The 25,708-nt window shown below is 49.9% G+C and overlaps 1 protein-coding gene across 4 annotated transcripts in view; it reads right to left on the bottom strand.

Annotated features, from left to right (window-relative positions):
• Positions 1-15,142: 15,142 nt before the first annotated feature.
• TTC13 (tetratricopeptide repeat domain 13) overlaps positions 15,143-25,708 on the bottom strand; it is a 66,911-nt gene continuing 56,345 nt past the window's right edge. For 2 of the 4 annotated variants that reach the window (XM_063082713.1, XM_063082711.1), the window contains 6 exons: positions 24,012-24,121; positions 21,435-21,570; positions 20,365-20,444; positions 17,653-17,731; positions 17,437-17,516; positions 15,143-16,036 (listed from right to left, as the gene is read on the bottom strand). In XM_063082713.1, the coding sequence (XP_062938783.1) occupies positions 15,922-16,036; positions 17,437-17,516; positions 17,653-17,731; positions 20,365-20,444; positions 21,435-21,570; positions 24,012-24,121 (600 nt within the window). In that variant the 3' untranslated portion in view covers positions 15,143-15,921. The remainder of the gene's footprint in view (positions 16,037-17,436; positions 17,517-17,652; positions 17,732-20,364; positions 20,445-21,434; positions 21,571-24,011; positions 24,122-25,708) is intronic. The other 2 variants (XM_063082714.1, XM_063082712.1) reach the window with 1 other exon arrangement.

The following is a 25,708-nucleotide window of genomic DNA, read 5'->3' as shown; positions in this document are numbered from 1 at the left end:
AAGCTAACTTTGAATCTGGGCTGTGACATTCAGCTTTCTCCTCCTGATGGGGAAATTACTGAAGTGCAGCCCTTCTGGGCTTCTCAATGCATTCATAGTGCTTTGAGTAATTGAGTAATTCTTTTTTAGGTCTCCGTTACACAGGGGGAAGTGTAACAGTCAGGCACTTGCCCAAAGTCCCACCACTGGCAGGTGGAGGCACAGCAGGAATCTAAAGACACGGCCAGTTCCCTCCAGCAACACCTGTTCCTGCAGAGCCCCTGTGCGGCCACCCACTCCAGGGCTGGCCCCCGAGGGCAGACACACAGGGCTGTGCCAGGCTCCCTCCTCTTCTCGAGTTCATGCCTCTTCCTCCCTGTTATAGGAGAACAGGGTGGCACAGCCTAGTGATGGGACGGTCTCCATCTTAGTGGCTCAGGAGCCCTCAGGGGGCGCCTGCCTCAAAGGAGCATGGTATCCTACCCTGCGGCCTGTCCTGTCTTCCCCAGGCTGGGAATGTCCTGACTTAGCCCAGGAGGGCTGAGGAGGGACCATGGCCCTTGGGGGTTTCTTGTGCCTTTGCAGGGGCCCCTCTGAAGGCTCGGGAGCTGGCCTGGTGGGACAGAGGCCAGCCGTGGACACCACCGCCTGACACAGGGTGGAGCGTAGGTGGCACTGGGCTGCCCTGTCCGTCTGCACAGCTCCTCCTCTGCGTCCAGAAGGGCACCGGGCCGCTTGGCTAGAAAAACCATTGCAGCCCTTTGCACTCACATGTGTGCGGGGCCCTTCTCACTCTCCCCTGCTCCTGACAGTGATCTGTCCTGTCCACTCTGGAGCTAATCGTCCCTCCCACCTCTGTCCCTGTGGGCCCAGGTCTCCCCTCGACACACCCTGATGTCACCAGGCCTCGGGCCCCTCCACTGGATGGGACGGATGGGGCTGTGGAGCTGGTCCTGTGGGAAACTCTCCTCTCTGAAGCTTTCTCCAACATCCTGGGCTTGTTTCTGCTTTTCCCTCATTCCTTCTGATTTCCTTCCTTCCCCAGGCCCAGGCCCAGCCTCTCTCTTCCCACCAGCTTCCAGCACTTCCTGGACATGCCCCACAGGGCTCCGAGGACACATGTGCTGCCTCGCAGGCAGCTGGGCCTGCATTTCCACCAGGCTCCAGTTCGTGCTGATGTCACACACCTGTGAGGGCTGGTGGACCGAGTGCCACCCAGATGTCTCAATTCTCCGCCTCTGAAAGTAAGGAGCATTTGGGATTTACTTGACTGTGAGGCCATCCAGGAGACAGAGACAGAAGGAGCTGAGAGATGTGGAGAGAGACCGTGACGACGGCCACAGGCCTTCCTCGTGGCCACCTGAAGTGCCCGTGCTGCCATGTGGTGGGGCGCGGGACCCTCACCGCAGTTGACACCCTGAGATTTGTGGGGCCAGAGCAAGAGTACAGACAGAGGGTCATACGCTGACCATGTATCTAAATATCTAAGTCATAAACCAAAGCAACCAGGTGTTAAAAAATCATATGTTCTGTCCTCTTAACTTGGAAGGTGCACCTTCATACAGACCTGGATGGCCGGGTTTCAGTTTAGAAGTTTCGGGACACTTAGAGTTCCACCTGGATTGGGGCATGGCAGGGTGGGGGGCAGGTTCCTTCTCTTTCCCCCCAGCTCCGACACACACTGGGAGGGACCCCCATGTGAGTGTGGACACCCCGGCCCATCCAGCCAAGCCCCATCAGCAAAATGCCATCCTGTGTGCGTTATTGAACTGCATATACTGAGCCAGGACAAATGTCATAATAAGGATAATTTTTTAGAGGAGAGAGACAGAGGGTGACAGCACCTGCCATCCTTCCAGAAGCAGGGGCTGCATGGAGACAGCAGACCCGAGTCCGCTGCGCTCCTGCCGAGTCTCAGCTCTCACCCACCTTGCATAGAGGGAGCGTTGAAAAATACCGTTTTTTTCCCAAAAATGGCATCTAAGTGTAGCCAATTATTTTATCTAGTGCTCAGCATAAAAGAGTACAATGCAGTCCCATCCTGGAGGAGAGAAAGGCATTCCGTTTGCTGCTGGATTTGGGAGAGATGCTTCAATATAGCATCATCTTAAGAGATGTTGAAGGATAATTTTGATTATGGTCAACACTTACCTTCTGCATGGCCCTCTGTGATCAGAATAGGTTTTTAAAAATGATGCCACAGGAGGGTGAGCCAGCAGAGCCACCAGAGACTCGGGAGACAGGCAGGAGGCTGCTGTTTCTGGAACAGGAGGTGTGGAGGTCCCGCATGGGCTGCTTGTGGCAGGAGCGGGGACGCGCCCGCACCTGTGCCCGATATGACAAAGAGCTACTCAGCAGAACGTGGACGTGGGCTGGACACGAGGGACAAAGAAGAAACGGGAGAGGTAGCGGCAGGAGGGTGTTCAGCTCGGATAATGGGGACGAGGGTGGACAGAGCCGGGAGGAAGGGCTGATTTCTGGGGGAGAAGAGGAGTCTGGCTACGCACGATTTGCACTTAAGGGGCTGGTTGCCCGTGCGGGCACAGAGGGTCAGTGCCAACTGGAAACGCAGGGCTAGAGCTGGCGGGGAGGTCAGCTGGACACTAAGCAGAGTCGGGGTGGAAACCATGAGAACAGAGGCGCTCAGCAGAGACCAGAAGGACCCAGCACAGGGCCACGGGGCGCCACAGAACCCCTCCCACTAAGGATCTGACCAAGGCACGACCACAGGGAAGGACTCAGGGACGGAAGCAAAATCTGCCCTCTTTAGCTGTCCTTGGTGTGGACGCTGAACCATCTTCTCACGTCTAATCAGTCATTCCCACCCTTTAAAACCTCACGAGAGGGTGACGTCCAATTCCCTGGGCTGATGCAGGACCCCCGCCTTCGGCCCTCAGCCCCGCTCCAGCCCCGTCTCCCATCCCCACACGCCACGTGCTCTCACCTCTGAACATTTTCTCCCAGTTTCGCCTCTGCTGGGGAGATGCTACCCCACCTGGCAAGTTTCTCCTCGCCCCCCGAGGTCCATCACCTCCCCTGTGAGGCCCCCTTGGTCCTCCCCCCAGCAGCTTTCACGTTGTCCTCCTGTAGTCACCGTCATTCTGTGTGACTGTGGTATTGACGCCTTCTTTCTGAATCAAGCCTGAGAGCAAGCCATCGGACTAGGGAAGCAAGAAAAGCCCCCAAACAAGACATCAGACAGAGGAAAGCAGAAGCCAGGGTGACGCTAGGTCCAGGATCAGGTGTCAGATCAGAGGCTGAGCCAGGAATGACAGACACAAGGCCACAGGGGAGCACAGCTCCAGAGCCGGCAGATGCAGGAGCGGTGACCGTGTTTGGACTTTGAACCACACCGATCTTCCAGAAGCTCTGCCCTGGCAGTGTTGGGGGCAGGGTGAGGCTCGGCACTAGCTGTCTGTCCTGAGATTTCATATCACGCTTTTCTAATTAACCTTGACTTTTTTCCTGACTTTTCCAGACTAGATCCCATCTCCAAGATTCCTAGTAAATCCTGTGTCCAAACCTCTTACCGGGTGTCCCCGTCAATGGTGTGGTTCTGGTTTTGAACCTTCACGTGCTGGCTAAGCAAGGGCTGAAGGAAAGGCCCGCCCACCCCAGCCTCTGCAGCAGGTGCATTGTCACCTGGAAATTCCCCTGGATACTGCCCCTCCATGATCCCCTCACTTCACTGTAAAGAAAGAAAAACCAGTGGTTTACGTGGAACAGTGAGATGCCCATTTCCCCCCAAAGAAGTTTCTCTTTCTGACCTGTCCACCTTTTTCAATCATATCTATTGCTAGAATTGTTATTCATAAATTGCAGGCAGTGTTTGAATTATGCCTCAAATACTAAAGACACAGCTCTTTAAGATGTTTTAAAGACACGATTTCTGAAGCAGTGACTTCAGGCCAGGACCCTTTCCAAGATCTTGACTTTGCAAGGAGCATTTCAATAGAACATTACAAAATTTTAAAGAGAAGGTATTGAATTATCTCCTCCAAACTATTTCTAAAAAGAGCCACTGACTCTTTTTAGGTCATCTTTATTGCATGTATTTATATGTTGACTTTATTTTTCGTGCTTTATCTTGTTTTATTGGCAGCTGGCCAGTAAGGGGATCCAAACCCTTGACCTTGGTGTTATCAGCACCACACTCTAACCAGTGAACAACAGGCCATCCCCTATTTGTATGTCTACTTTAGAAATTAGAAAATATCTGATTCAGGATATAAATTATGAGGTTTCTTTTTTTTCATTCCCATCTCAGGTAAAATTTTATTGAATTTGTTGGTTCGTTTTAAAAAGCAACTTTGTTCTGATTATAAATGTAATAAATGGCAACATAAAAAATTGGAAAATAGCAGGACACACACATACAAAATATAACTATGTGCATGTCGCGCTGTATACACTCGGGTCTTTTCTCCATACACGTTTATATACTAAAAATAACAAGGAAATTATTTCTATGCAATTAAGTTACCCTTATTATATGCTAAAAATAAATCTCACTCTGTAACTAACCCCTTTCCCTCGACAATATTACGAACATTTTTTTTAACCTTGTTAAATATTCTGAAACATGATTTTAAAAGTCATATAGTATCCCAAAATAAGAGAATACATCATTTATTTAACCAAACCTATGTTTGGGGGCTTTTATAGACACCAGGAGGAAGGTCCTTAGGGCAAACCCACTTTTCCTGGACCCACAGCCCCCTCACCCCACCCCATGGCCCTGGCGGTATGATGCCACATGTCCTGTCTCCCTGGCAACAGGCCAGGGCCAGTTGAGGGCTTTACTTAGGAACCTGAAACTGTGCCCACAAGACAGGTCAGACAATCTCTGGGCAGTAGGGACTGCAAGAGAGAGAGAATCCTATTCTTTTGAAACGTGATTTGGAGGGAAAGGGACGCCAACCTCCTGGCTCCTTGATAACCAAACACCTCCCGTCATGGCCTGAGGCCAGGCTGCAGGAAGGACAGGAACAGGCCTGTGCCCTTGTAGGAAATTGTCCCCAGTGAGCTTGAGTAGCCTTCTCTTTCTTGCTACCCAAAGAGTTCTACACAATAATAAAGGAGTAAACATTTTTAGGGGTTTGGATACATACTGCAAAGCTTTCTTCCAGAAAAGTCACACCTACGTTGTAAGTTTCCTGAATTTTGGTACAAAGGACCTTTAGTGGATGTAGCTCCTGCTGGAAGAGGCCACTGTGGCATGAGGGCCACCAAAGGCAGAGAGCAAGCATACCCATTCGCAGGTGTCAGCTGCGCCTGAGCGTGCATTTACAGGGACAGTGACGGCAGCTATTGCAGCGACGTGCGTAGGCACAGCACCAGAGTACATGTGGAATTTTCCTTTTGAGAGGCTGAGGCGAGGGTAATTTTCCTGCCTAATTCGAAACAGAGCTGTTCCTGTAAACTGCAGTTATCCAAGCCCATGTGCAGGGAGGCGGTACACTTAGGGGTCCGTTGCCATCGTGGAAACCCATTTTAGCATCTGAATGTTAAATCCTTACTTGCTGGTAAGTGGTCTCTCCAGGAGAGGACTGCAACAGGAAGGAAGCTGACGCAGGCTTCTGCAGACGGTCTGTCTGCACGCGGCTCCCGAGGGGCTCATGCCACACCCCACTGTATGGACGACAGATGTTTTCCCCGTAGCTCATGAGTCCTCATATCAAACCCTCCGTGGTTTGCTCTTGTGTTAATTTTCCATCTTTTGCTTCTCATGATTTCCAAGCAGCTGTCATGTTTGCTCAGTAGCTGGGCCCTCTGATTCTGCACAAAGGCAAAAGTAGATAAAGTCTGGCTGGACCTGACAGCCCAGGCCACCTCCTCCTGTTCCTCTTAAAAGGAGGAATTCCTCTGCAGCAATTTAGCCCCACAGGTGTCTGCTCAGTGACCCCTGGCAAGACCCACCTCATTTTACAAATAGGGGATCTCTCTGTCACCCAAGTGAGCAAGTTGGTAGACTTAAGACTAGCTTATTACAGTGCTGCAACACCAAACTAACAGAGGTAAACTGAGGCCTGCAGTGTGCTCAGGGCAAGGGCTGAATCCGCTGTCTGTGCTGAAGGAGGTGCTCCTCTGCTCTGCAGAGTCTCCTTGAACTGCACCACCAAGCCACTGTCAAAGAAGGATTTCAGGACATCAGCATCCCCCTCACGCCTCTGTCATGGCTCTTATCTCATTCGGCCCTAATCACTGATCTTCTCTGGAGGCCATCAACGAAGTCGGTAAAGACCCAGGCCCTGCAGTGAGACTGCCTAGGTTCAAATCCCACTCCCCTGCTTGCTGGCTGTGTGACCCTAGTACGTTGCTTATGTTTTTGCCTCTCCCATTTCCCATAGGTGCTGTTTTGCTCTGTGTCTCACATGAGGATCAGACGAAGTAAATGCCTGGAAATAGTAACTGCTCCCCCACTGGGAGCTATCGCTATTGTTTGACTATTATTATTTACTTGTCTATTTCCTTAATTCAGCTCTGAGTCACTAGAGATTGTGTCTTTTTCATCTTATATCCCAGCACTGGGCACAGGGCCTGGCACTTGCGGTGGGTTCTTGGGAAACCTGTGTTGACTGATGGATGGATGAATGAAGGAGCTACAGACGGGCTGCGTGTGAGGTCCCCTTCCTTCTTCTTGTATTGGAACATCAAGAAAAGAGCACGAGCTCTTCCCGGTGTCTGTTCTATAGATGTCATGTTCCTTGTCTACTATCATGGTCTCAGAACCATCTATTTGCTATTGTCACCAACATGTTTTTCCCTGGACAAAAAGATGAACTATCTACCTTTATGATTAAGAAAGTAAACTAACGAGTGAGCGATCGGGTTTAAGTTATTTCATCACCAGCGTGGTTCTAGAGGATCTGTTGTCTAGGGAGGCACGTTGTGACGGATACAGCCATAAGCACAGGAAATAGTACAGAAACATACATGGGTGGTAAAAACACAATGACATGCATGGGCCGTATGACCTCGAGGGGGGTAGGGTCGTGACCTCCTGGGGATGGCAGGGAGTGGGGAGGATCACGTGGAGGGCTTCAACTGCATTGGTCAAGTTTTCTTTCTAAAGCCGCGTGGAGAACACACAGGTTTTTGTGCATCATTATTGATACTCTGTGTGCATTTCAAATACTTCTTAATAAATTGAAAGCAGTAGCTGAAGATCATGAAGAGAGTCCAAAAAAGAAATATAAATGGCCAATAAACACCTAGGAGATTTTTTTTTTTCTTTTTGGCGGCTGGCTGGCACAGGGAACCAAACCCTTGACCTTGGTGTTGCCAGGTGGCGCCCCAACCAACTGAGCCAACAACTTAAAGATTTTTAAGTTGGGGGCAGGGAAAGAAGAGAGACAGGTCAAGATCGAGATCTAGCAGAAAGGGACCCTGGACAAAGTTTCACCAACAGACAGCAGGCAGCTGAGCGGAGGTCGCTTTTCTGCTCTGTGTCCTTGTGGGGGTATCCGGGGGCACCGGGCACTGAGTCGGGGACACACAGCCTCCAGCTCTTGACGCTGAGGACACGGTGAGTGTCTGTCAGTGGGAGCCAAAGAACAAAGGGGCATTCGAAAGGCTTTCCTGGGAGTGCTTCTGAGTTTTGCTTTTCTACTCTGAGGAGGGAGAAAAAAAGGCAAAGTTGAGACTGTGACGTTATTTCAGCCCTGACGCCCAGCAGTCTGGTTTCACTTCACCAGCCAGCTCTTCTGTGGCTGGTTCCCCTCGAACGGCCCCTACACCTGCCATGTGGGATTCCAGGTGCGAGGGCCCTTTGATAAAGGTCTTGATTAGTGGAAAGACCTTTGTGGTCACATCAAGTGCATGAAAAATGGAGACGCTACCGTATTTTAAATTGGCTCTGATTTTTTTGAATCTTGTTAAATTAGCAAATTAGAGAAAATTTGATCTAAGCATTGGTAATTGCCTCGCTATACGACAAATCAGCATTTTAAAGCAGGAAAAAACACCATGGATTATTCAGCTTCACACTTTCGTTGTCCAGATAAATTAAGGCCCAGAGAGATTGGGCAGGGTTGGTTGGGGAGCCCACGTGTCCTGACGGTACTCTGCAGCAGGTGACACCCCTTCCTCATCCTGAAACCTCAGGGGACTCCCGACCGTGGACTCCCACAGGACCCTCTCCAGGGACTGGCGGACGTTCTGGTGTTTGCATGTGGCATGAGCACTTCACGCTGTGCTCTCCTGACCACCTGCACGCACACCTGGAACACCTATTCCAGACTGACCTTGGGGATGGGGCAACATCCCTGATGTGGTTCTCCAGGCCAGCAATCACCTGTGCGCCTTATTACCAACAACTGTCTTAGCCTTGCATTGTGTAGCTAATAAAGACGAGAGAGAGGCATATTCTAGCATGCCAGCGTCAGCAGTTAGGAGGCGCTTGTCACCCGGTCCAACATTGCACCCTGTGGGCCCTTTGCCAGTGTCCTCAGGCAGAGCTGCTCCTGCTACTGTTCCCACCCAGACTTCCTAGGCCACGTCATGACCAAATTTAACAGACCTCTCTGCCTTCAGTGGGTTCACGCCATGCATTTACTCAGAATAATGTTTATTCTCTTATTGCGCATATTGACTAAGAAGTTATTAATGAGATAGAATTAAGATACATAAATTATGCAGGGCCAAAGACCTTAGTTTAGAAGGCCGAAGCCTATAGTTAGGTGGCCAAAGCCCAACCCTTTAGGAAAACACATAGGAATGCTGAGACAGAGAAAGACCAGAAAACTTACACAGGACTAAAGCGTGTGATGTAGGTAAGAGAATTGCAGCAGAGTGGGGACCGTTCCGGGGGCAGGTGCCCTCAGTGCAGCTAGACCTAAGTCACTGGAAAGTGTGTGAGCTAAAATCTTCAAGGATATTCTGCTGGTTAGTGCTTGGAGGACGTTCCACATCCTACCCTAAGCTGTTTCTTTGAGTTTCTTGGGGAGTTAAGCACTTGGGTGATTATCTCATTGTTTCTTTTTATACGTCACACAGCTTAGTTTTATGACTCCTTTTGACAGTAAATTGCTTGAACTATTTTAAACTACACCTGCTTTAATGAAGATTGTCACGTAGCCAGTTTGTTCGTGTTTTCACTATGATTGATTAACCACCTGTTTCTGTTCTGTAACTTTCTTGTCTTTACAATAAAAACTGAAGCAAAAACTGACCCGGGGCTGTGCCTGGGCTCTCCTTTTTGAAGGAGTTTTCCTCGGTGCAGTCCCTTCAGGTTTCTCACTGCTCTGAATACATTGGCTCTGAGTCATCTTTTGCATCTCCATCACTCTGTGGGAGGTGACAAGAGGTTCAGCTTTCCAAACCTGGGTCACAAGGAAGACGGCCACGCAGCCGAGTCTGTGCAGAACAGTCCCGATCTGTGCCCAGCGTCCCATTGTAAAGATTGATAATGCCACCTTTTCTTCAGAAGCATCCTGGTGTGAACGCTGATTCACGTGGGGCCCTGACTAGAAGTGACCTTCATCTGGTGAGTGGAAGTTCACTGAGATGTCTGTTTGGCGCATGCAGTGCCTTCCTCTCGGACCCAGCCAGCAGCTCCCAGAGGCCAAGCTGTGTTCTCAGTGCTGGAGACAGTCGAGCAAGACAGAAACCTTGTCCGGGGGAGCGCCCAGTCCTGACAGGGGACTACACAATCACAACGGACCAGTGTTAGTAAGATGGTGTTGGACGGAGGGGACAGAATCGCATCGGTGGTGCAACAAAGCTGCCTTAAAGGGCTGCTGCAGTCTCTGCTGTATTTACAGAAAGCCTGTGATATGTTATTTACGGACACACTTACGTACATTTCTGGGCTGCTGGTCATGTTGTTTCTTGATCTCAATGCTGGTTATAAGTGTGTTGGGTTTGTGAAGATTCACCAATGTGTACACTTACATATGCATTTTTCACATGTGTGTTGCACTTCAATAAAAAGATTTGAAAAAAGTGAAGATAGCTCCTTTACCCTCTGCACTGGCCAGACCACACTGGACTGTATGTTTAAGCACGAACCCTTCATTTTCAAGACATGAAGAGGAGGTGGGAGCAAGTGAATGTGTGGTCCAGGCTGAACAAGGGAGGGCCGGGGGAGTCTGGAGTTTTCTGTGCGTCAGGCTCAAGGACACTGCTTACTGAGGTCGACCCCAGCTCTGCAGCACCACTTGTGTGACCTTCAGGAACCTACTTGCCTCGTTAGGTCCCAGCTTCTGCGACTAGAAATTACAGGTGCTCAGCTGAATGGCTAAGACCTTCTGAAATTCGCAAGTGTCATCAACATCAAAAGGCACATGTGCGACATGTTTAGGTCCACGTGCACCAAAGTTCGCTGGTGCCCGCGCGTGTTTTTCTTTTGTGTTGCGTGTATTTTTTTATATGGTTGTGAAGCTGGAATGGATAGTTAATATTTATACGTTCGCCTGAAGCGGGAAGTGCTACATCCACTTTAGAAACGACTTCTATGCCAAATTGGTAATTTAGGAGTTCATTTGCACGTGAAAATGGCTCCCGCTTTGTAGAAGTCTACTCACTGAAGGATTGATTGATTCAGAGTCTACCTGGGGGCAGAGATATATTACATAAAATTCTGATCCTAATAAATGACGATTCTTAGTCTTATGTGGAGATTATAAGCCATGGTAAGTGTGTTGAGTCTTACATGAACTCCTCCAGAATTGCTGTAAATAACACCCCAATCCCCACGGCCCCCTGACCACTGAAATCCTCTAATAACATGGCGGCATTTCTACCCGGCAGGTGGGGGCTGGAAGCAACGCGTCCCCATGACCCCAGGTCTGATCTGTGTGCATGAGTCCGGGAGTGGAACACTCGGAGTGACGGCCCAGAGCACGGCGGCCAAACCCCACGGCCCCGCCGCTAGGCTCCAGGCATCCTCAGTGTGTGGCAGGTGCGCTGCGCAAACTTGGAGAGCCAGAGTGGGCAGGCCACTTGCCCATCAGAGCCCTTTGTCACTGCAGTGGGGATAATGCCAGTACTTACCTCACAGGCCTTGTCAGAGGATTAAATGGCTGATCAGTGTACGATGCTTAGAAAAATGCCACCCACAGTACGAGGCAGCGGGTGACGGTCCCTCTTGGTTACTTACAGCTGCTGGCCGCACGCAGAGACTCAGCACTTGAAATGCGGCTAGTGAGACAGGAACAAGCGTTCAGTTCTGTTTCATTTTAATTACTTAAGTGTAAATAACTCGGGCTTGGGTACAGAGGAGATGGGCAGACATGAACAGATCGGGGATGTTCCTGGCGGTAAACTGGCCACACGTGGTGGGGACAGTCTGGACATGGGGGAAGGGCCGGTGCAGATGGGGAGGCCACCGGGGCGTCTGGCTAAAGCTGCCGGTGCGAAGGGAGCCGTGTGACACAGGAGGAGCAGTGAAGTGACGGGCTTCGGGGTGAGGAATTGCAGGCTCCGGGACAGACACCTTAAGACGGGTTCACGAATCCAGCCAAACCGCGCTGCTATGGGGCGTGTGGGCTCCCCAGGTGATCTGGCTCGTCTCTCCTCCCATCGTATGGGTCTTATCCCCGCACCTCCAGATCACCCCAGGGTAACTATCGGAGAGCTGGAGGAGGTCACTTTCCTGTCCCGCAGACTTTCTACCCCAGGACACACCCGTGCCATGCTGACATTCCCAGTTTACCACCCAATTTTGATCTAGATGATGTTTGAGTTAATTTTTTGAAACTTTGAACATCTCGGTTCATAGGAGCAATTTTACAAAGAGAACTGTGCATGATAAGAAATACAGTCTCTGCCCCTGGTTCCTTGAACAAATCCCTAAAACTCTCGTGATTTCCTAGTGGGTAAGAGGAGTCTTGTTTTTCATGATAAGCCCCTTTCAACCTTCCCTGAGTGTGCTCATGAGTGGATCCTGGGGTGAGGGGCCAGAAGGAACAAGGGCCTTGGGGACGCTGATCACCCCTGGCCAGCAATGTAGTCAGCCATGCCACAGGCACCCCACCTGGAGGGCTCAGGGCACGATGGGGTCGGCGCACCACCCCATCCCCCACTCTGTGCACCCTTTAGTTGCCATTGCTTTGTGTCCCTCATAAGAAACCTGTAGTAGTAACTGCAGTGTTCTGAGTTCTGTGGGCCATTCTAGCAAATAAAGAACCTGAGGAGGGTTGTGGGGCCCTGCTTTGCAGCCAGTCAGTCAGAAGGATGGGTGGCCTGGCCTCGAGACTGGCATCTGAGGTGGGGGCGTCTTGTGGGGCCGAGCCCACAGCCTGCGGGGCCTGCCTGCGGACCTCCAGGAAGCGGGTGTCAGGACTGAATTGTACGACACCCAGTTGGTGTCCGGAAAGTTGGGGAGTTGGCAGGTGTGGGGAAAGCTCCACACATCTGGTGTCAGAAATGTGAGCAAATCGGATCGTGGTTAGAGCTCAGCTACTCAGGCAAGTCTGTAATGTCACATTCAGAATAACACTACATTGCCGCTAGAGAAGAGCATTTGGGATTATTTCTGTGGAAAAATCTTATTCTGAAGTCTACCTAGGAACTCTTGAGGCTGTGTGGTCCCAAACAGTGCCAGCAGCCCACACACGTCATCACAGGAGCTCTACAGGACGAGGCACAGTGCGGCCAGCGCGTGCAGAGGACGAACGGAGACAGCTCGGCGTGGGAAGCTGAGCCAGGCCCCAGGAGGTGGCGGCTTCGCGTCCAGGCAGTGAGCAGCTGTGCGGTTGACACAGAGCCGCTGGGGATGAGCCAGAAGACGACAGGAGTGTCCGTGAGGAACCACAGTGGACCAGGGAGAAGGGCAAAGCGGAGGGACAGGTGGTGCTCTGCAAGGGGACAGGACGGCGGCCTGCCGATGGACGGTGTGGGAGCGGGAGGGAAGAGCGGATCCTGATGACACCCGAGGGCGAACCCACAGTCCAACACATTCCAAATCCCCCAGGGGGTGAAGGGATCCAAAGATGGACAACCTGCAGGCAAATGAATGAATGGCCTGGGGGTTTCTGACGGTGACAGCCGCGGCACTGGAGAACCGCGATGCAAACACACATCTAGTCGACCCGCACAGCCCCGGGAGCTCGGCCTCGCCACCCCCACCCGGCGCGGGCAGAAGCGCGCCCCGAACACCCTCACCGGCGCACCCCGATGCTCACGCCAGGGATCAGCAGGACGAGGTCACCAACAGGTGGAAACTGAGCAGGCAAAGAGCAGCCTTGTTGCCTCGGAATGACCAGAAGGTTTCAATATTAAAGCAAACTTGACTCTAATTTTTAAGAGATTTATGTTTTTAAAAAAGCTGTAAACACAGGACAAACTTTTATGATGGAACCCTGGTTGGTTTTTAGGTGAAAGTTCTCAATTTTACAGACGATGTGATGAAAGAACTTCAAATATCATTGTACAAAATGCGTTCCCTGTCTCCATGGTCTGAGACAGGAGCCCTCGGAGACGGGAACCCAAGCACCAGCAGGTGTCACCTTCTCGTCCACCGAACACAGCTGAGGTGACGTTTTGTTCAGATCACATCCTACTTGGCCCAAGCACCTGTATTTAGAGGCCTAGGGCAGAAGATGGAATGCTTGCCCAGAAAATCTTGCAATCACAGGCTTTAGCGTATCATTTCCAATGGTGTTGTAATTATGTAACTCGCATGAGTGGAAAGTGGGCTGTTAAAATAAAAACTGAAATGTAGTCACTTGGAGTTGATAAACTAAGTTCCAAGAAGCATACCGTCTAATTCTGGGGTGCTATGGACTAAATACTTGTGTCCCTCCCAAATGCATAATTTGAAGCCCTAACTCCCAATGTGACAGTGTGTGCAACTGGGGCCAGTGGGAGTTATTTAGGTTTAGATGAGGTCATTAGGTGGGGTCCCCGAGATGGATTGGCATCCTTATAAGAGGAGACGCCAGAGTGTTCTCTCTCTCTCTGCACCATGTGAAGACATAGCTAGAAGGTACCATCTATAGGGACGGGCACTCACCAGACACCAAATCTGCCAACACCTTGATCTTGGGCTCACAGCCTCCAGGAATGTGAGAAATAAATGTCCCTTGTTTAAGCCACCAAGTCCATGGTATTTTGTTACAGACTAAGCTAAGACATGAGGTTTAGACACACTCCATCACATCTTAGAAAAGTCAGTTTCCCAAACACTAACACTTAAAAATCATAAAAAATTGGTGATAAAAAAAAAAGAAGGATTTTAAGATAATAGGCAAGAAAGAGGGAAAACTTTAGAAACCTCATTCATTTCTACTTTGCTAAATGTCTGCGATGCTGGTCTTGCTCTGCAATGCTGTGGGGTGTGTCTGAACGCAGCTCGTGTGTGCCTGGGAGTTCAGCTGGAACTCTGGGAAAGAAAGTCACGCTCTCACCTACACAGGACTGTGCGGCACGTGTCCCGCTGTGGTCCACACTGCACCTGGGACCAAAGATGCAGGTTTCAGGTTCGCTCCTTATTAGCATCAGTCCTTTCTCTAGGCCCCCTTCCCTGGTTCGTAACACGTACAGAGGGCGGACCAGCTCAGTCAGAACAGGACGCAGTTAAGATGCAAAGATACATGAAGATTTTGCACAGTATGGTGTTAAGAATTCCGAGTCTTGAGGAAAGCCAGAGAATTGAATCCTGGGCTCCCCAAGACCATGGTGGGGCAGGGCAGGCCTAGGGTCAGAGGGGACTGGTTAGAATCCCAGCACCACCACTCCAACAGCTGGGTGACTTTGGAGAGTCATTAACACCCCGGAGCCCCAACTCCTTCACCTGCAACATGAAATGAAGACGCTACTCTCTTCCGAGCTCAGCCTTAGCCTCAGCAGAAAACTGATCTGTGGATGCGAAGTTTGTTCATAAAAGGAGGTGTGCCTAGAGATTTGTACCTTATCCTCTTCTCCTTGGGTGGTTGGTTACCCAGATGAGAGAGAACATGAGCCACGTCTTTGGGGCTATTTCAAAGCTCGTGTCAGTACCCAGAACAGCACCCGTGCAGAGGGCACGTGCCATGTCCTGCCGTGATGTGCAGACGCTCTGCTAACAGCCAGCGCCATAAGTCACCGCGAGCACAGACTCCTGACTGTGAGACCCCGACATGCTACTCTTATGCAAAGTTTCTGACGAAAAAACTGAATAACGAAGTAGGAACAGCTTGTTTTAACTCCTTAGAAATCAGAGAACAAAAAATGGAGGTGATTCGGAAAGGGCAGCAGTTTAATAACCCATTTCACTCACTGTCATTCACCCTGTCTGGAAAACAACAAGAAAAAGTAATTTTCTGAATGTTCTTATACCTGAAAGTGAAACTAGCTCACAAGATGAAAACATACATCATCCAGTGCCCAAAACTGGTGATCTACAGAAATCACCTCAGTTTATTTTTTTCCAACAAAAGACATGGTTCGATAACTCAGTGTTGGGGACCTTGGCGAATACCGTCTGCGTCACTCAGAATCAGGTCCCCTGGTGCAGGCTGTGACACACATCCTTGGCTCACCACCTCGCAACGTTCACGTGAGACAGAGACACGGAGATCACGCCGTCGGAAAGAGATGCCCCATCACGATGTGCGTGAGAAGAAAGTCTTTGAAAAATACCCTAATCTCTGACGGAAAGAAAACACCCCGATTTTGCTCTTGGTCTTGCTCATCTTAGTTATTAATTTTTGGTTTTGGAGGTAAACTTCTTTGTGCAAGGAAGGAGTCGTGTGACTTTAGCAGTGGAAACCACCGGGCCGCTGGCTGACGCGCACACGTGCCCTCCCGGTCACGCAGTTTTCCTCTCCCCAAAGACCCTCTTTCGTGATTTTTGTTATGGTTCAGAAAAGTAAAGAAAATTATTTCAAGTATTGAATTCCTATCAAAAATTGGTATCAAAAGTAATAAAGGACCTAATTTCTTTATAATTCCATGTTTTAAAAAATAACTTAAGTAGCAAGAGGTCCGGCCCTTTCCTGTATAAATCCCACAGCGTCACTAGAGTTTCTTAAGACATGGTGGAGAGGAGTCTGTGTTTAGCACCTCGATCATGGATCTTAGCGTGGGGAACGTCTCTGATACTGACGGAAGAGCCTTGTAAGAAGGTGAAATACTGAAAAAAGAAAAACACAAAGTGCAAGAAAATTAACACAATTTTACCAAAACAGGGGGCAGAGCTTAGGTTATATTTATTCCTGCTGCCATATCCATTTTCCGGCACCCCATAAGTGCATCGTATCAGGCAACAGCAAGAAAGCAGAGAGGAACAGTGAACAGAACAGAGCCTCCAGCCAAAGGCTGGGGTATCGGCAGCTCCTGCTCTGAGCTGCCTGGGAGTCCAGCTGGAGCTCTGGGACAGCAAGTCGCGCTCTCATCTACACAGGACTGTGCGCCATGTGTCCCGCTGTGGTCCACGCTGCGCTTGGAACCAAAGACGCGGGCTTCAGGTTCGCTCCTTATCAGCATCAGTCCTTTCTCTAGGCCCCCTTCCCTGGTTGGTAAGAACAGGGTTGGTATTCCCAGCTCACTGAGTAACCTCGGGCACCGATGCCATGACGTACATCAGAACACGTTGTGACATGCTGTCCGCACGGCATAAGGCCTGCTGCTGCTCACAATGTAAAATTACGTAAGAAATGGAAGCAGGATCTTTGATACTGTGGTCATAGGACCAACCAACACACGTGCACTAGCAAACCCCACACAAGAACTCATCAGGACGAGGTGGGACTGCCACAAGTTTTCATCGCAAAGCTCATGGTTGCTAATAAACTGGGCGACGGTGGGTGGCAGACAGGAGTTTCTCCATGTGGACAGAGTACAAATCACCCAGCAACTACTGGAGTGGTCGCTACAACAGACAGACATGAAGGCACGTGGGGCGGTTAGGATGTAAGAAACATGGAGACGGGGCAGGAAGACGCCAGGTCGGAGCTCACTCTGTCTAGTGAGCTATGAATGTGTCTGTGAGCTCAGTGTCACAGCCTCCTCTCCAGTGCTCTGGGGACACCGGGGTCTGCTGGGCCCCAGCCAGGGATAATCCCCAGCTAGTATTTATGGGCTTGCACATGCTCCCTGCGTAAATGACAGTGAGGTGCCACTTTCTCAAAATGGGAGTGCAGTGAGACGCAACTATGTGCGCAAAGTGCCACCGCCTGGACTGACATGAAATGGCTCAGTGTTCAACTGAGCCCAAGCGTGTGGGATAAAGGGTGACTGGGCAAGAGAAAGGAACAGCTGGTGACGGGAATGAGACGTTTGTCACTTTTCTCTCACAAACCATTTTCCTTATTTCCTATTCCACACTCATTGTTATCCATACACTCGCCCTTAAAGGGTCTCTTACAACAGCAAAACATTGTAACCTTGAAATCGTGGATTTAATTCACTGTACGAAATATTAACTTCTAAAAATGGGTGTTAACGGTTCTGATTTTCACGTAGCCCCACAGCTACAGGAAGCCCCTTCCCGTGCTGTCTGACGTCCCCTCACCCACCCCTTCAAGTGGTTACCTTTTCAAGTTCATCCAGCTTTTAGCTATTTTGCTAAAAGCCTCTGAGCCGGGGGCTGTCATAGCTTCAAAATCAACTAACTGAAAAAGAAAGACATTTGGAAACGTGATCAACGTGGAGGCCTCCGTTTAGATCGGCTGAACTCGGGCAGCTCACGGTCAGCACCCGCGACGGGATCGAACGCCCGGCCAAGCTCCCCCTCCACATCCCACGTACCTTCCCCTTGGGGATCTTCCCAGCTACTTCCTTCCCACTGGCCATCAGCGCCCCCACGATGACTGAGTAGGCGATGACGCTACAGATAAACAGCAACTGTCAGTTGGCGCCTGTACTGGATTGAATTATGTCCCCCCAAAACTCACTGAAGCTTGAATTGTGTCCCCCAAGTTTGTGTATTAGAAACTTGGTCCCCACTGTGACTGTTAAGAGGGTGGGAATCCTATTACGGTCACTGAAAGGTGGGGCCTTGAAGAGGTGATTGGATTGTAGGACCGTGCAGCAGTGAATGGGTTAACAATGGTGGTCAGGGGCCTGGTTCTGAGGGCTTTAAAAGAAGAGGGGAGTCTGTCTGTCTGTCTGTCTGTCTCTCTGCTTCCACCATCTTGCAATGTGAGACCCCAGGATGAACTTTGGACTTCCCAGCCTCAGAAACCATAAGTAATAAATTTCATTTTCTTATAAATTATGCAGTTCCATGTATTTTGTTATAAGCAACAAAAAACAGACTAATACATGCCAGTTTGCAGTCACCATGGTAACACTCACCAAGGATTTTCCATTGTAAAACATAGAGTTTTACTTAAGAATTCTTTGGAATAAAACATTAAATGTTTAAACATAAGAATACTCTCGTTTTATAAATATTTAATCATTTACTACTAAAAAATATTTAATGATTTACTAACTTAAGGGTAAATTGTAACCAAGAACATTCTTTTTCTCAGGGAAAAAGAGTGTTTCTTTTCACGAGGAGTTTGTTATTATTAGTAGGAGGAGGAGAAGGCGTTTTCTTCCCACTTGCTTTTTCTATTCCTGTGAAACAATGAGTTTAAAATGTGCCTATTTATATTTTTAACAACTTTCTGAGGCTTGGCTTTAAAATGCATTACCGTATGCAACGTACTTCATAAATACAAATTAAGCAGCAAAAACATCAGCCCCCAAATAAGAAAAGCAGAATACATTGTCACACTGTGCTGAGACCGCCGGTTTGGAACTCCAGGGTGTGCGTACAAACTGTGGGTGAGAGGCCTCCAAGGGGGGGGGGTCCCAGGGGCTGTTCACGGCCCAGGGGATGTAGGGGCCTTTGCTTGCTGGGTGGGGGCTCGTGGGGTGGGTCTGCTGCCTGGTCACTCCTAGACAAGCGTGAGCAGCGTGGGTGCAGGGCTTAGGTAGGTGTTTGGAAGGAGACACACTCCTGCTCCCAGCCAGAGGAGAGAGGGGCTGGCTGGGTCTGGAGGAGAGGACGGCAAAAGGCTTAGGGACCCGACAATGGGAGCAGGTGTCCTGTTTTTCCCAAAAGCCATCAGCTCACAACACCTAAGGCTCTCGCCTCTGAGCCTGCGGCTAAGCAGGGAGACAGGGTGGCCAAGCTCCGTAGGGGGCAGCTTCCATGTGCCGTGGGCAGACCCCAGGGAAAGTGAGTGGGTTCCTGGTGCTGTCCAGGGCTGGCGGCACATGGACGTGAACACTGTACACTCAGTGCCCCGCACAGTGGGAGGAGGCAGCGGAGGGGGCCCGCAGGGGAGAGACGGGGCTGTTGGGCGAGGGGGTGACAGGCCAGGCAGCCCTGCCCCTGAGCTCTGGCCCCAGGAAGGTGCCCAGGGGTGGTGGGGCTGTGCACTGGGAGCGGGGCGGGTACGGGCAGAGGAGCAGGGGCAGGAGGCAGGGCCGACAGGCTCCACTCTGGATTGCGGCTGTGGGCACGGGGCAGGGTCGAGGACTGCTCTGCTGATCTCCCCCTGCCACCATCCTGCGAGTCAGCAGAGCAAGGACAGAGATCACATGTCGCTGGTCCACGCTGCACCCACGTGGGCGGTGGTGAGGGCAGCAGGCAGAGTCCTGGCGCCTACCACTTACCCAGCAGACGCACGGACAATAACCATGCCAGTAATGTGACATTTACGTTCTTATCTTGTTTCAATGCCTTTTAAACACCATAACACAATTTACCACCACAGTTTAGGGGAGTCTTACTTTCTCAAGCGTTGATGAAAGATAAAGACATTCAAGTGTATCATTTTAACCAAAACCCCTAAAGTTCAAACGAGGGCTGGCAATGGCAACGTGCCACTTACATGACTTACAGGACACGGTACTGGGTGTAAGAGAATAAAAAGAAAAGGCAATGCACGTGTCCCTTGTTTTAATGACTCCTGAACAACTCCTGATGCACTCACGCAAATAGGAAGATTTATCCAGAATAATAAAAATAGTAAGGAATGACTGCTGACCCGAAAGTATAAAACATTAGGGTTAAAGGTCAACTAATGGCCAAAAATGGAGGAGGGGTCGGGGGCAGGTGAGGGGCTGCAGGTGGATGTGCCATGCACGGCACACGGTGAGCCTCAGCGTGCTTCTCTGAGTGCATAAAGCCCTGTCCTACTAAACGGAAGCACACTTTATTAGAGCTATCTTTTATAATTCTTTTGATAATATGGTAGATCAAGGAAATAACTTCATGTGGATTCTAGGGAAAAAAAACCCAAAAAACCGGGGGCCTTGCCAATTCTTGGTGTATTTTTGAACCTATATCCTTCACAGGGAGTGTAAGTAAAAAAGAACATTTTTTTCGCGGCTGGCCGGTGTGGGAATCCGAACCCTCGACGTTGGTGTTAGAACCCTGGGCTGTAACCAACTGAGCTAACCCACCACCCCAAGAACCCGTTTTCACATTTCAAAACATTTTAATTATAGGGTGTCTCTTACCTGGATCCTCGAGAGAGTGGCATTAAATTATAAAAGTAATAAACTAAGGACAAGATCAGGTTGCAGACAGCATCAGCCTCCTAGGAAAGAAGACACGGGTCATAAACTCGCACGCGAGATGACAGGCTTGCTTTTGATCGGGTGACAAGGCACATAAGAACCATTCACATCAGGAAAAGGATGGCTTCTTCCTCTCCTGTAAGAACCTACTTGCCACATTCTTGAACATTCCACACTCTCTTGTGTCATTTTTCCTAGTGAAGGAGTCTGTACAGTTCAATGTGGGTCATGTTTCCCCTCCAGCTGTTTCTTAAACGGTAACCTTTTGATAAACATAAAACTCTGTGTCCTTCGATGCTATTTGAAATGTCAAAATATATACTGTGATTAAAATTTTAAAAAGCACTTATTCATACCAATCAGCTTTCTGGAACAACATGTATCCCTACCCCGAAAGGTTCAGATAAGCCCCCACCCCACACTCTGCACTGAGATTTAGATGACACATATGCTTAATTACGTATATAAACTCAGATGCTCAGTTACGTACGTGAACTGATTAAATGTCAGAGAAAGAAAGTGATTTCCGAGGGTCCAAGGCATCTATTCTGGAACATGGGGTGGGGCGTGGTGGGAGAGGGCACCCACCACACTTGGCACAGACCAGCAAGGCCCCACGGGGGGAGGCCCACCCCAGTTGGGGCAGATGCCAAGAGAAGAGGCCTGAGGCCAGAGAAGGTAGCTGAGTGCAGAGGGCACACGGCTCCAGTGCCCTCAGTGCCACGGCCGACTGGAGCGCAACGCTGCTTCCATACGGACCAACGTTCTCATCTAAGCCTCATCAGAGCCCAGACTCACAAGGAGGCAGCATGGTGCTAATGACATAAACTACTGCAGTCACCAAATATGGAGATGTTTTCCCCATAGGAATATTGAGAAATATTTATAGGCCAGCTCGATCTGGTTTGGAGCATAAGATATATGATCTCAATGAGAAGGCAGAGGTTTTATTTAACACGTTTACAAAAGAACCACAGGAAGAATAAAAAGGAATGGAAACAGAGACCTACCCCAAATTCTGACGAAAGAATCAATACTTTTCCTTTTGCTGTCAGATCTTTGTAAAGTGCATCTATTTCAGCGTGATATAATTGCGTCCTCTCTTCTGTGGTTTGAGTTTCCACTGAAAACAGAATATTGCCAACTCTGAAAATACAAGAATGAGGGTCAGAGGCATGTACTATACAGTTCAAACAGCCAAACACAGAAAGTTTTTTAAAAAAATCACACAGCACTCCAATGCGGCTCTAAACACACCTAAGCACACGCTCACCTCTCTAAGCACAGGCAAGTGAGCTTTTCCCACCCTTAAGTGAGCACAGATTCGCTTGCTCGCAGAAAGTCTAACCAGATGACAAGGGTACTGCTTGTGGAAAAGCAGAATTAGAAGACAGTATGACCAATCTTTCCATGAACTATTTGAAATTCCCTTGCGTGCACTTACGTGAGCTTAAGATAATAGATGGGAAACAACACACATGGTAAAGGATGCGTGTAAACGCCCAGTGAGCATTTTCCCAGACAGCTGCCCCATGAGGCCTGCAGAGCAGGAGCGAGATCGGCTGTAGGAAGGCAGCTCGAGGACCTCACTGATTTGTTTTCTTAAGCCTCGGTGGCATGCTTAGCTGCACAGAGGCCCTGCGGAGGACTAAGTTGGATGCGACAGGTGTTTACTGTACAAGGCCATTGGCAAAGCATTGCACTCAGCTCTCAGGCTCTACAAAGAAAGGCTCGGCCATTGCCTTTACTGAGGAAGGCAGAGAGAAGCGAGGTCACAGGTTACCATGTTAGAGCACGGCCCATCGGGGGCTCAAGAGGGGAGAGCTCAGGTCTAATTTGGAAGATGTGGTAAAGGCAGGAATGTTTCATGGGAGAAGAGGCCTTTACGTGGGTCCTCAGGATCCAGATGAGAGTGGGCGGCCCAGATGCTGGAATATGGAGGTGAGCTTGGAAACAATCTGTCCACTCGGACCAGCAGGCCAGGCTCCACCAGGAAGACAGGCCAGGTCAAGCAGCAAATGTCATTTGAGGACACATTACTGGGGGCCTTGATGCCCAGCAGGAAGCTGGTTTGGGCAGCAACAGGCAATGACAGGGTACGGGGAGGAGAGTGGTTTGGGGGGCCGGAGAACACCCAGCGGAGTGGAGCCTTAGAAAGGCTGGTGATGCAGGGGACGGGAGATGGGAGAAGGGACGCCAGTCATGAGTCGACAGGGGGTTAGAAGGCCCAGGGCCGGGAGGAGGCAAGTGCAGAAACGGGCAGTGGAGGAGAGATGGCATGTTTCAGCGGGACTTCCACGTCCTCTTACTCAGCAGCTCCACTTCTACCTGGAATTTGATCTGACGATACACATCAGGGTGCATGAAAAGGCAGGAGAATAACTTTTACGCTAAATAGCACACCCTGCAATTCCTGTGGGGGATATGACCTTTACTGGGAAAGTTCGTTGATAAGAGGCTTGGAGTAGAGATGGAGACCTCAGGGATACGGAAAAGCTGCAAAATCTGAAGTAGATGTGTGCTAACCTGGTGTTCACTCATGAAGGCCTGTGTAAATTGTGACACGAAACTTGCAATGTAGCTCTTTGTCATTTGAGTAATAGCACACGAAAAAGTCAGAGCTCAAGAGGCAGAGGGACTGGGCGTGGGAGCCGCGACCCGGCTGAGCTGGTGGAAGCCACAGGGAGGGCTGGAAGCCTGCGTGGGCTCCGCAGGAGAGGAAGGGGTATGGGTGTGTTTGTGTATGTGTTTCTGTGTGCGTGCATGTGTGTGCGCGTGTGTGTGTGTACACACGTATGCACGCATGGTTCGAGGTGGTTCCACCCAAAATCCAAGGGATACAGAGGCTCTTAGACAAAGTTTGGATTTCAGATGTCATTAAAACATAGTTATAAATACGTTCACTGCAGTGCTGTTTATAAAGCAAAAAAGCGGGAAACACCAAAATGCTCAACAACAAAAAAATCAGTGGGAGCAAATCTTCAACAGCTACAAATGGAATACGCAGTTACTGAAAATGCTTGTACGAATGTGACTGAGAAGACGACGGTGACAGTATACCGGTAAGGGGAGGAAAGAACAGGTTACAAAACAGTTCGTACAGTATGATCTCAGTTTTTAAAGAAAATAACTTGATTTTTATTTTGTTAATTTTGCTTGTCTATTCTAAATTTCTGACAATAAGACCATACTATTCTTGTGATAAATAAAACCTGTATAAATATATATATATATATATTTTTTTTACTCTTAAAAATCTTACAATGGCCTCCAGTCTGCCAACTTCTCATCTTTTTTTCATTTTATTAGTAAAAGCCTTCCCCCCACAATGAACTTCAACAACCTAGAAGAAAGCTTTCTGCAAACTACAGTAGACATTATCCGCAGTGTCCAGAAAGCTGTTAGATTATACACAGTGAGAAGATGTGTCTGCTGGTGCAATGCTCCTGGAAGCACATTAATAAATACTGGGTGTAAGTGCACCCCCGGACCTAGACCCTTGACCAGGAGCCCCATGGCAGTGGCAGGCACCCATGCGGCTCCTGCCACCAGCCCCAGGTCAGTGCCCCATGGAGAAGCACACGTACTTGTCTCCTGTGACGGTGACCGTGAATCCCTCATACTCCTTCCCCTGGTCCTTGAGGCTGGGGACTTTTGTGTTCACGGTGAACCCATCCTTCGTTTTAGTATTAAACTGCTTTCAGAGAAAGAGAAAATTCACGTTACTTGTGCATAATTCCTTGTAAACCCAACTGCAACTCTGCAGAGCTGACCCCGACTCAGATACTTTTAAGAAGCGTCAAGGAAGTCACCTGATGCGAGAGACTGGACACCTTCCACCCTAGCCAACTGGCCATGGACACCCCTGCCTGCCCACAGGCCCCAACTTGTTACACCCCCATGGCCCCCACCAGCAGCCAGCAGAGACCTCTGCCCCTATAGCACACAGGCTCTCTTAACCAACAAGAGGTCCTGCCCACTCCTATGAGCTCCTTTTGAGTTTTTCCCTCATGTCCACCTTAACAGGCAGCAACTGTGATTCTTAGAACAGGTGCAGCCAACATCTCATATCCCGTAACTGAAGAAGCAACCATGTCCCCACGAGTGTTCCTTCAGAGCAGACTCCGATCTTCCTGAAAAGCATGAGAATTCTCTCAGTCCACTGCAGACACTCTTCCGCGCCCACCACAGGGAGGTCCGTGGAGGGAGCTACTCAGAGCTGAGAATGGTCCTGGGTCAGGAGCGTGGATGCATTTCAGATGCTAACACGTCTGCGGCACACCCGAAATGCCAGGAGACTGGTCTTGGGAGTGCTCTTGAAAAATCAGTTGCTTAAGATTGCCAAGTTTTTTTAGGACTGATGGACGTGAAGTAAGAGAACAAGCAGAGAGCAGAATCAGGAGGCACCGCTTCACCCAGACATGGCCAGGCAGAGGCGTCCACACCGCGTGCACAGCAGCTGCTCCCTGAAGGCCTGGGGAGGGGCGGAGAGAGGAGGGGCACCAGCCGGGCCAGCATCTTCTACGCAGAGGATGACTTCCCGAGGAAGAAACACGTGGCACTTTCCACACGCCCAGGCTCCCCTAATCCTCACGACATTCTGGGAGGACCAGGTCTGATGTCCACCTTCTGGATGAGAAAACGCACTGGGAGAGGCAAAATCCAGCCTGAGTTGTCGAGAGCAGAGGCCTGGTGGGAACGTGTGGCCTGGCCTCGGTGGCTTCCAGCCCCGCCTGGCTGCTACGCTGCCTCTGGGGGCTGAGCAACGGCCCGGCTTGGTGCTTGGTCAACAGACAGCACCTAGTGTGTCACAGTGGAAGCTGCCTTGGTACATACCCCATTGCATCAAGCGCTCTGGACACTCAGGTACTTCTTTTAAAGACTTCTGTGTGTGCCTTGTAAACAGCAATGTGTCCTTGATCCTGGGCCAAAGCTGGATGCACGATGCCCAGGTGGACGCCACCCCCAACCCAGACGACACTGGCTGGCAGCGACTTCGCCCCAGCGGTGTGGAGTCCAGAGCTCAGCCTCGCAGGCTGTATTCCAAGTGACTCTGGTCCTGTGGTCCATTTTGCCTTTGTTTTTAAACAAAGACATATATAAAATATTACAATCTCCCGAAGCTGATTTTGTATTCGGCCTAATACCTTAGTAAGTTTAAATAAATAAAACACCCACAGGAAAGCAGGTGAAAAGCAGATGCACTCCAGTTTCTTTCCATGGGGCACACCCCATGGCTCACACCCCGTGGCCTTCTGTGAGGCTGTTCTGCCCTCCAGGGGGC

The sequence above is a fragment of the Cynocephalus volans genome, chromosome 18 (genome assembly GCF_027409185.1).
Source record: "Cynocephalus volans isolate mCynVol1 chromosome 18, mCynVol1.pri, whole genome shotgun sequence".
Lineage (NCBI taxonomy): Eukaryota > Metazoa > Chordata > Mammalia > Dermoptera > Cynocephalidae > Cynocephalus > Cynocephalus volans.
Note: the sequence above shows the minus strand (reverse complement) of the source record. Positions and strands in the feature narration are given on the sequence as shown.